The 11,474-nt window shown below is 42.9% G+C and overlaps 1 protein-coding gene and 2 pseudogenes across 14 annotated transcripts in view; all 3 read right to left on the reverse strand.

Moving 5' to 3' along the window:
- The window catches only part of LOC117768880 (protocadherin gamma-A11-like), a 253,231-nt gene that overhangs the window by 205,520 nt on the left and 36,237 nt on the right, over window positions 1-11,474 (reverse strand). Inside the window, exon 1 of one of the 14 annotated variants that reach the window (XM_034597328.1) lies at window positions 8,907-11,428. The exons of 12 other annotated variants lie outside the window; for them this stretch is intronic. In XM_034597328.1, the coding sequence (XP_034453219.1) occupies window positions 8,907-11,297 (2,391 nt within the window). In that variant the 5' untranslated portion in view covers window positions 11,298-11,428. Of the gene's footprint in view, window positions 1-8,906; window positions 11,429-11,474 lie in introns of those variants that run through there. One more of the 14 variants, XM_034597348.1, reaches the window with a different exon arrangement.
- On the reverse strand, window positions 416-3,571 carry LOC117769771 (annotated as a pseudogene).
- Window positions 5,001-7,554, reverse strand: LOC117769772 (annotated as a pseudogene).

Genomic DNA, 11,474 nt, shown 5'->3' on the forward strand with positions numbered 1-11,474 from the left:
GCGTAAACACAGCAGAGAAGAATTGCAGGATGTATTTCATATTGGACGGGTGGAGAAAAATCTGTTTTTGATTTAAATTCAGTTTGCAATTGAAGACATAAGAGGATGCAACACTAGGGCGTGAAAATCAACGTGAATACTTTTGTTATGGATTCATGAAATGTTTCAGAACAAAATGCTGCATTAAAAATAAACGGCTTACACCCATTTCAATGCCATTTGCCTGTTGTTTTTTATATTATATTTTTGTATTCAAAGGAGAGTAACCTTTAACTGCATTAAACAACACTTATGTTGATTGTGATATAATACACAGGTGGGTCAAGAAAAGATATTGGAGGACTAAAGAGTGATGCAAGATGATTGAGAGGTGGGAATATAGAAGACATTGGTAGTAGCTGGAGTATACACAACATTAACTGCAAAGTTCAGGACCACGGACAGAGACACAACGCTCAGGCTGCGCCTACTCAGGAGACACAATAAATCACATCGATGATTGAACAGATAATCTCGTATTGGGGATAACAGGTAAAAAAATATCAGCCCATCAAACGTTACTGAAGTAGAACCCCTGAACAATAGCTAGAAAATAATTCCGAGAAGATAACCAAAACACTGTGCTTATTTCAGGCATTTCAGAACGAATTCAAATAATGAAACATAAGTTGTATGGATTTTTGAGACAAATTGTGTCGTGCCTTACATTGTTTCAATTGTTCAGTATATAGATAGAGAAAGAAAGAAAACTGTAAAGTGCAGAGAGAAGTCGAAAGATGGATAACGACTGTCCCTACCTCAGGAGAAGAATCACAGTCTCCAAAAGCATCAGCAAAGTCAGAAGGACTTTTCCTCAGAGTCTGGTCAGCAGGCAGTGTGTTGTCGTTGTAAGATGTCACGAACTTAAAGTCACTGGTTCGAGAACCTGTTGTCAGGTAGGCGTCATAATTGTAAGTGCTGCGTAAAGTTCCTGTAGCATCAACATCTGCGTAATTAGGAGGGAGATAAGCGCTGGGGATGGCGACAGCTCCATCAAATAACAGTCTGGGCTTTCTCCTGCGACAAAACCTCACACCCAGGATGATGATGATGAAGGTCAGGAAAAAGGTGGAGACGGAGACCAAAGCGATGATGAGGTAAGAGGTCAGTTTTGAATTCTTCTCATCATAAGAAATGTCCTTCAGCTCTGGCACCTCAGCCAAGTTATCAGAAATAAGTAAATACATGGAACAGGTGGCAGACAGAGAGGGCTGTCCGTTATCTTTCACCGCCACAATAAGGTTCTGTTTCATGCTGTCAGACTCAGAAATGTCCCGCTGTGTCCTGATCTCTCCGCTGTGGACACCGATAGTGAAAAGTCCCGGATCAGTGGATTTGACTATATGATAGGACAGCCAGGCGTTCTGTCCGGAGTCCGCGTCCACCGCGATCACTTTGGACACCAGAGAGCCTCCGTGTGCAGCTTTGGGGACCAGCTCGGTCATGAAGGAGTTGCCCTCCGGGGCGGGGTACAGTATCTGAGGAGAGTTGTCGTTCACATCCGATATGAAGACGCTGACGGTCACGTTTGCTGCTGAGCGGAGGAGAACCGTTGTCTCTGGCCATCACGTGGACTTTAAAGCTCCTGAACTGTTCATAATCAAACGACCTCACAGCGTGGATCACCCCCGTGTCTCCATTAACTGATACGTAGGAGGACACCGAGGCACCGTTCACCTCACCAGGTAACAGAGAATAAATCACTGTACCGTTTTGTCTCCAGTCTGGGTCTCGAGCAGTAACGGAACATAAAGTGGAGCCAGGTTTGTTATTTTCGGTCACATATGCGCTGTAGGACTGTTCCTCAAACACAGGTGGGTTGTCGTTGATGTCAGCTACAGATAACTGAACAGTTTTAGAGGAGGACAGAGGTGGAGAGCCCTCGTCAGTGGCAGTGATTGTAATGTTGTAATCTGACACTAGTTCACGGTCCAGTTCTCCTGTGGTCACCAGAGAATAATAGTTTTTAATAGAAGGAACTAACTTAAAAGGGACATTTTGTTGAATGGAGCAGCGAACCTGTCTATTATTCTCAGAGTCTCTGTCCTGCACGTTAACGATGCCCACCTCTGAACCAGGTGACACGTTCTCAGGTATGGGGTTAGTCAGTGATTTCAGGGATATAACTGGGGCGTTGTCATTTATATCATTAACTTCAATTATTAACGTTACATAAGAAACTAATCCCAGACCATCTTTCGCGCTGATCTGCATTTCATATGATGACACTTTCTCATAATCAATAGCTCCAGCTACTCTCACCTCTCCAGTTTTGGGGTTTAAAGAGAACACGTTGCTATTTTCATCTGAAACATGATCGAATGCATACGTGACTTCACTATGCAAACCATCGTCAGCGTCAGTTGCACTCACAGTTATAACCAGTGTATCCAGAGGAGAGTTTTCAGGCAGACTGGCTTTATAAATGGCCTGGCTAAACACTGGCACATTATCATTAGCATCCAGCACAGTGACGTGTATCACTACAGTACCTGATCTCTGAGGAGAGCCACCATCAAATGCAGTAAGCAACAGCATAAGCTCTTCTTTTTCCTCTCTGTCCAATTCTTTGTCTAAGACCAATTCACAGTATTTTCGTCCCCCTGCTTTCGTTTTAACATTTAATTTAAAATGTTCGTTCTGCTGAAGTGAGTAACCTTGAACAGCATTTTCCCCAATGTCTCCATCGTGCGCTTCTCCTAAAAGAAAATGTGCACCCTTGTCTTCCGATTCGTGGATTTCAATCTTAAGTGAATCCTCCTTAAACTGCGGTGAATTATCGTTAATATCCTGGACACGGATACTAATACGATGAAGCTCTAACGGATTTTCCAGCACAAGTTCCTGCTTCAAAACACAGGATGCCTTTTTTCGCACAAAGCCCTTCTCTGTCGATCCTTTCCTGTACGACCAAGTCTCCGGTCTTCAGATCTACACTGCAGTACTTAACACCGTTGTCCTCGGTATCAATCCGGGCTTTGCGAGCGGACAGTCTGCCCAAGTCAAGCCCCAGATCCTTTGCAATATTTCCGATTACAGATCCACGTTTCATCTCTTCCGGAACAGAGTAGCTCACGTCTCCATTGACGGGGAGGACGGCAAGAAAAATGAAAGCCAGGCCGTGCAGTGAGAATCTAAAGCATCCCATTGTTATTGCGAGGAAAAGCAAATATTCCTTAAAACAATTCCCAAGTAGGTTAATATATATCAACGACGCATCTGTGATTTCTCGAAATAAACCAAAAAGACGTCACAATCCAGTCAAACACGCAGCTGTGCTTGTGAATTGCGGCACAAAAGCAGAATGAGGCTTTAAATTCGATGACACTGAAGGGTGGAGAATCACTACTGGTTGACTGGTGCACACTGACACCATGAGCATAAGTTGGGTATAACATAACTGTTATTAAAAATATTCATCTCTACCGTGACTGGATTTTGATAAAAAACTGAAAATTACTGTTCTAATTGGCGCATGTTTAATAAGGAAAAAGCTAAATAAACAGTAAGTTGCTTTAACCGTTCCTCTGGGACACTCCAAGTTTAAAAACTATAATTTGAAAAAGCGAAGAACCTATTATTTGTCTGACGACAAAAGGGGAACCGTTATTCATTTTTAACTTAAACCTGTAGAATTCCGAAGAAAAATTTCTTAACGCTTTGTGAAATTTAGTACTGCACATTAACCTTTGAGGCTGAACCTCCAGGACAATCTGTTGACTGTTATAGATGTAATCTGAACTGTTGTGTGCTTTCAAATATTCCTTAAACAGTTTTAAAATCAAATCAATGCATCCAGTAATTTAGAACAACGCACTGTATTTCTTACAATGTTCAAACTTCTACACAAGGACCAACTTAGGAAAGAGAGACAACTAACAAACCAGGACAAACTCACACTTCATGTTCAACTTGTTCATACAGCTTCAATATTAAACATCAAATGACCGTTGATACAAAAATACTCAAAGAAAATAAGCAATATTGTGAAAAATCCGAATGGCTGAGATCTTCAAGAGAATCAGGAAAGGGTTAAATGAAAATTGCAAGAACCACATGGGTTACGTATCTCTAAACACACAAAAATGCAACAAAAAAACAGCTCCAAGCACAAAATAACAAGAACGTATCTTGAAAAGTTTTTCATGTGAGACTAAATTAAAAAAAAAACTAAACTCAATGTGTCACGTGAATTCTAAATCACCTGCATAAAAGCCAAACTAGCAATACAGTAAAATGATACCAGGTAGAGTTATCTAAGCCAAAACCAAAGAATGCCTTTTGCAGAACACTGAAGATGACGTTAGTGATATTGAGTGTGTCCCTATGAGAACCATCGACTTCTCTAAATGCATGAGGAAAGTTACAAGGACATTTCATCATTATGGTCAGCACACAGTGTTGTTTGGCATAAATTTACGGCATCTGGAACCGGTTGTCAAGTTGGTCTCAATGATATTCAACACTTCAAAATTCCTGAAAGCATCAACTAAATCTACTGGACTTTAATTCAGAGCCTCATTGGCAAAACAAGTTAGTTAGTGAAACTAATCTGAAATGCTTGAAAATGCATCTCAAGTGCAAAAGTGAGGTTCAGCCCCGAGGACAGAGACACACAGAAACTTTGTGGTCAAGTGATACAGCTTTAAGGGGGGGACAAGTTTTTACTGTCTCTTGAATGACCACAAATTAAATTACCTGCATACAAGAGTGGATAACTCTTCTCTGAACTATTGGAAGACACCAGAATACTCAACCTTAACTGTGAAGAGAAGTATGCTCCAATAAGTTCAGGATGAGCGTAAAGGAACAAAGGACTTTAGAGTAAAAGTTGAATATTTCTAAAATGGATTGAATCTATAGAAATAATCTTCATAGCACACGCATTGTAGATTGTTAATTTGCCATTTAAAAAGGCAAGACAGGCATGTTTAAATTTCTCTGGGGGTTTTGTTGAATTGTTAAGATGCAAATTGATGTGTTGAGCGGAATATGACACCCGGTCTTACCTCAGGAGAAGAATCGCAGTCTCCAAAGGCCTCTGCAAAGTCAGAAGGACTTTTCCTCAGAGTCTGGTCAGCAGGCAGTGTGTTGTCATTGTAAGACGTCACGAACTTAAAGTCACTGGTTCGAGAACCTGTTGTCAGGTAGGCGTCATAATTGTAAGTGCTGCGTAAAGTTCCTGTGCCGTCAACATCTGCGTAATTAGGAGGGAGATAAGCGCTGGGGATGGCGACAGCTCCATCAAACAACAGTCTGGGCTTTCTCCTGCGACAAAACCTCACACCCAGGATGATGATGATGAAGGTCAGGAAAAAGGTGGAGACAGAGACCAGCGCGATGATCAGGTAAGAGGTCAGTTTTGAATTCTTCTCATCAAAAGAAATGTCCTTCAGCTCTGGCACCTCAGCCAAGTTATCAGAAATAAGTAAATACATGGAACAGGTGGCAGACAGAGAGGGCTGTCCGTTATCTTTCACCGCCACAATAAGGTTCTGTTTCATGCTGTCAGATTCAGAAATGTCCCGCTGTGTCCTGATCTCTCCGCTGTGGACACCAATAGTGAAAAGTCCCGGATCAGTGGATTTGACTATATGATAGGACAGCCAGGCGTTTCTGTCCGGAGTCCGCGTCCACCGCGATCACTTTGGACACCAGAGAGCCTCCGTGTGCAGCTTTGGGGACCAGCTCGGTCATGAAGGAGTTGCCCTCCGGGGCGGGGTACAGTATCTGAGGAGAGTTGTCGTTCACATCCGATATGAAGACGCTGACGGTCACGTTGCTGCTGAGCGGAGGAGAACCGTTGTCTCTGGCCATCACGTGGACTTTAAAGCTCCTGAACTGCTCATAATCAAACGACCTCACAGCGTGGATCACCCCCGTGTCTCCGTTAACTGATACATAGGAGGACACCGAGGCACCGTTCACCTCACCAGATAACAGAGAATAAACTACTGTGCCGTTTTGTCTCCAGTCGGGGTCTCGAGCAGTAACGGAACATAAAGTGGAGCCAGGTTTGTTATTTTCAGTCACATATGCGCTGTAGGACTGTTCCTCAAACACAGGTGGGTTGTCGTTGATGTCAGCTACAGATAACTGAACAGTTTTAGAGGAGGACAGAGGTGGAGAGCCCTCGTCAGTGACAGTGATTGTAATGTTGTAATCTGACACTAGTTCACGGTCCAGTTGTCCTGTGGTCACCAGAGAATAATAGTTTTTAATGGAAGGAACTAACTTAAAAGGGACATTTTGTTGAATGGAGCAGCGAACCTGTCTGTTATTCTCAGAGTCTCTGTCCTGCACGTTAATGATGCCCACCTCTGAACCAGGTGACACGTTCTCAGGTATGGGGTTGGTCAGTGACTTTAGATAAATAACTGGAGCATTGTCATTCACATCAGTAATATCAATAATCACTTTTGCTTCTGAAGACAGCCCATAACCATCTTTAGCCTCGACAAACACTTCATATTTGGATCCGTCTTCATAATCTATCTCGCCTGTCACACTGATTTCTCCCGTTTTCTCATCAAGTGAAAATATCTTTTTTGATTTATCAGAGAGTCGGCTAAATTCATATGTAACCTCTCCATTGACACCTTCGTCTGCGTCTGATGCACTTACGGTGATAATTTTGGTTTTCAAATGCGAGTTTTCTGGTAATGCGGCTGCATATACGGCCTCAGTAAACACCGGGGCGTTATCATTAGCATCTAGTACAATGACGTGTATCGCTACAGTCCCGGATCTCTGAGGAGAGCCACCATCCACAGCCGTGAGCAATAATTTCATTTCCTGCTGCTCCTCTCGGTCTAGCTCCTTATTTAAAACCAATTCACCATATTTACTGCCTGCACTTGTCGTCTGAATACTAAACACAAAGTGAGGGTTTTGTTCCAAAATGTAGCTTTCAACTGAATTCTTGCCTATGTCTGCATCGTGAGCTGCGTTAATGCGATACTTAGCTCCTCTGTCAGCTGACTCTCGTATTTCCAGCTTTACTGTATCCTTCGGGAAAATTGGTGCATTGTCGTTCACGTCCTGCACCTGCAGAGACAACCGGTGTAACTCCAAAGGATTCTCCAATAGCAAGTCGAATTTCAGAACGCACGAAGGCTTTTCTCCACAATGCTCCTCTCTGTCTATTCTTTCCGCAACCAATAAATCCCCGCTTCGAAGATTAATTCCACAATACTCTCTTTCGTTTCCCTCCATGTCAACACGAGCTTTGCGAGCAGACAGTCTTCCCACTTCCAGTCCGAGATCCTTAGCGATATTCCCAATAACAGATCCGCGCTTCAGCTCCTCCTGTACCGAATAGCTCAGGTCTCCGTGTGCGTACTGCACCATAACAAAGAAAAAGACAAAGCCGCAGCTTTGAATAATGCACCGTTTGTGCATCATCTTAAATGGCACAACGCGAAATAGAACTGTATAGTTCCAATCACTAAAAACACGCTATTCAGTCACTGTATCTGCCTGTCGAGCAGTTGTCGTCTTTGTTGAAGGCTGTGAAGAACACACGGGTGGTCGATCCCTATAATGGGTGGTGTGCAAATCAGGCTAAATATTCGACTCCATTGGTCTATAGTGACACCGTGAGTACAGAGGAAATATTACAGTGTAACAAAAGTGATTCAACTTTTTAATCACATCGTTTGGTCTTAAAGTTCGACTAAAGGTTTATATCATTAGGTAAAGAGGAAAGTAATCAGTCACTTTAAAGTGTTTTCCGTATGGAAGTAAGGTGAGATACTTGTTCACTAAATATCTTGACACAATATTGTGTCTCCTATCGATGTGAACCACCAATGGCAGTTCATAGTGACACGAGTTACAAAACATTCCCTGAATGTGAGGTAATGTTTGACCAAAGAAAGTGTCCTTTAGGGTTTAAAGCTGAATAGATCAAGAGCGCTTAGAAACTCGTCACCAATTCAGTAAACTTTCTTACTCTCTCTTAAAAACATCCAGGTCATTTTGACTGGGAACATGCAAAAGTCTGCCTCCAGTTTCATCCCAAAAGAAATTACATCATAAAACACAATCTAAACAAAGGCACAGCTTGCGTAAACACAGCAGAGAAGAACTGCAGGATGTATTTCATATTGCACGGTTGGAGAAAAAATAAGTTTTTGATTTAAATTCGGTTCGAAATTGAAGACATAAGAGGATGCAAAACAAGGGACGTGAAAATCTACGTGAAATACTTTTGTTATGGATTCATGAAATGTTTCACAAAAAACCGCTGCATTAACAACAAACGGCTTACACCCATTTCAATGCTATTTCCCTGTTGTTGTTTGTTATTATAATTTTTTTATTCAAAGGGGAGTAACCTTTAACTGCATTAAACAACACTTATGTTAATTGTGATATAATACCCAGGCGGGTCAAGAAAAGATATTGGAGGACTAAAGAGTGACCCAAGATGATTGAGAGGTGGAAATATAGAAGAAATGGGTAGTAGCTCCGGAGTATTCACAACAGTAACTCCAAAGTTCAGCACCACGGACAGAGACCCAACACACAAGTTGCATCTACTCAGGAGACAAAATAAGTATGTGATTGAACAGAAAATCTCGTATTGGGGAAAAGAGGTACAAAAAAGATCAGCCCATCAAACGTTACTGAAGTAGAACCCCTGAACAATAGCTATAAAATAAATCTGACAAGAAAACCAAAACACTGTGCTTATTTCAGGCATTTCAGAACGGATTCAAATAATGAAAATTAAGTTGTATGGTTTTTTGAGACAAATTGTGTCGTGCCTTACATTGTTTCAATTGTTCAGTATATAGATAGAGAAAGAAAGACAACTTTAAAGTGCAGAGAGAAGTCGAAAGATGGATAACGACTGTCCCTACCTCAGGAGAAGAATCACAGTCTCCAAAAGCATCTGCAAAGTCAGAAGGACTTTTCCTCAGAGTCTGGTCAGCAGGCAGTGTGTTGTCATTGTAAGATGTCACGAACTTAAAGTCACTGGTTCGAGAACCTGTTGTCAGGTAGGCGTCATAATTGTAAGTGCTGCGTAAAGTTCCTGTGCCGTCAACATCTGCGTAATTAGGAGGGAGATAAGCGCTGGGGATGGCAACAGCTCCGTCAAACAACAGTCTGGGCTTTCTCCTGCGACAAAACCTCACACCCAGGATGATGATGATGAAGGTCAGGAAAAAGGTGGAGACAGAGACCAAAGCGATGATCAGGTAAGAGGTCAGTTTTGAATTCTTCTCATCATAAGAAATGTCCTTCAGCTCTGGCACCTCAGCCAAGTTATCAGAAATAAGTAAATACATGGAACAGGTGGCAGACAGAGAGGGCTGTCCGTTATCTTTCACCGCCACAATAAGGTTCTGTTTCATGCTGTCAGATTCAGAAATGTCCCGCTGTGTCCTGATCTCTCCGCTGTGGACACCAATAGTGAAAAGTCCCGGATCAGTGGATTTGACTATATGATAGGACAGCCAGGCGTTCTGTCCGGAGTCCGCGTCCACCGCGATCACTTTGGACACCAGAGAGCCTCCGTGTGCAGCTTTGGGGACCAGCTCGGTCATGAAGGAGTTGCCCTCCGGGGCGGGGTACAGTATCTGAGGAGAGTTGTCGTTCACATCCGATATGAAGACGCTGACGGTCATGTTGCTGCTGAGAGGAGGAGAACCGTTGTCTCTGGCCATCACGTGGACTTTAAAGCTCCTGAACTGTTCATAATCAAACGACCTCACAGCGTGGATCACCCCCGTGTCTCCGTTAACTGATAGATAGGAGGACACCGGGGCACCGTTCACCTCGCCAGGTAACAGAGAATAAACCACTGTGCCGTTTTGTCTCCAGTCGGGGTCTCGAGCAGTGACGGAACATAAAGTGGAGCCAGGTTTGTTATTTTCAGTCACATATGCGCTGTAGGACTGTTCCTCAAACACAGGTGGGTTGTCGTTGATGTCAGCTACAGATAACTGAACAGTTTTAGAGGAGGACAGAGGTGGAGAGCCCTCGTCAGTGGCAGTGATTGTAATGTTGTAATCTGACACTAGTTCACGGTCCAGTTGTCCTGTGGTCACCAGAGAATAATAGTTTTTAATAGACGGAACTAACTTAAAAGGGACATTTTGTTGAATGGAGCAGCGAACCTGTCTGTTATTCTCAGAGTCTCTGTCCTGCACGTTAATGATGCCCACCTCTGTACCAGGTGACACGTTCTCAGGTATGGGGTTAGTCAGTGATTTCAGGGATATAACTGGGGCGTTGTCATTTATATCAGTCACTTCAATAATTAACGTTGCATATGACGCCAATCCAAGACCGTCTTTTGCACTGATCTGCATTTCATATGACGACTCTCTTTCAAAATCAATAGCTCCAGCAACTGTAACGTCTCCAGTTTTAGAGTTTAGTAAGAAAACTTGGTTTCCATCTGAAACATGGTCGAATCCGTAACTAACTTCACCGTTCACTCCCTCGTCTGCATCAGTTGCAGTCACAGTTATAACCAGTGTATCCACAGGAGAGTTTTCAGGTAAACTGGCTTTATAAACGGCCTGACTAAACACTGGTAGATTATCATTAGCATCAAGTACAGTGACGTGTATTACTACAGTACCTGATCTCTGAGGAGAGCCACCGTCAAATGCAGTAAGCAAAAGCACAATCTCTTTTTTGTCCTCTCTGTCCAATTCTTTATCCAGGACTAACTCGCCATATTTTCTCCCGCTTCCCTTTGACTTAACATGTAATTTAAAGTGATCATTCTCTTGCAGTGAGTAGCCCTGAACAGCATATTCTCCTATGTCTGCATCGTGCGCCTCATCCAGTTGAAAACGTGCCCCCTTAACAGCCGATTCCTGAATTTCAATCTTAAGTGAATCCTCCTTAAACTGCGGTGAATTGTCGTTAATATCCTGAACACGAATACTAATACGATGCAGCTCTAATGGATTTTCCAGCACAAGTTCCTGCTTCAGAACACACGATGCCTTTTTCGCACAAAGCCCTTCTCTATCGATCCTTTCTTGTACGATCAAGTCTCCGTTGTTGAGGTTGACGCTGCAGTACTGAATGTCGTTGTCCTCGGTATCAATTCGGGCTTTGCGAGCGGACAGACCGCGTAAATCCAGTCCAAGATCCTTTGCAATATTGCTGATCACAGATCCACGTTTCATCTCCTCTGCAACAGAATAGCTCACGTCTCCATTGACAGGGTGGAAGGCAAAAAACATGACAGCAAGGCCGCAGCTGCAAAGTGCAAATCTGTTCGCTTCCATAGCTGCGGCAGGAAGGTAGAAAAAATGGCGAATAATTGACGTAGCCTCAAATACGTTTTAGCAATACACTCGCTATTTATTCGGATATTCCAATTTCATCACACTACCGTCCTTCTTCCAAACGGGTTCAGCGTAGAACCACTATATGTAGAACTGCCTTTATATTTGTCTACATGA

This window comes from Hippoglossus hippoglossus, chromosome 10, assembly GCF_009819705.1.
Source record: "Hippoglossus hippoglossus isolate fHipHip1 chromosome 10, fHipHip1.pri, whole genome shotgun sequence".
Classification (NCBI taxonomy): domain Eukaryota; kingdom Metazoa; phylum Chordata; class Actinopteri; order Pleuronectiformes; family Pleuronectidae; genus Hippoglossus; species Hippoglossus hippoglossus.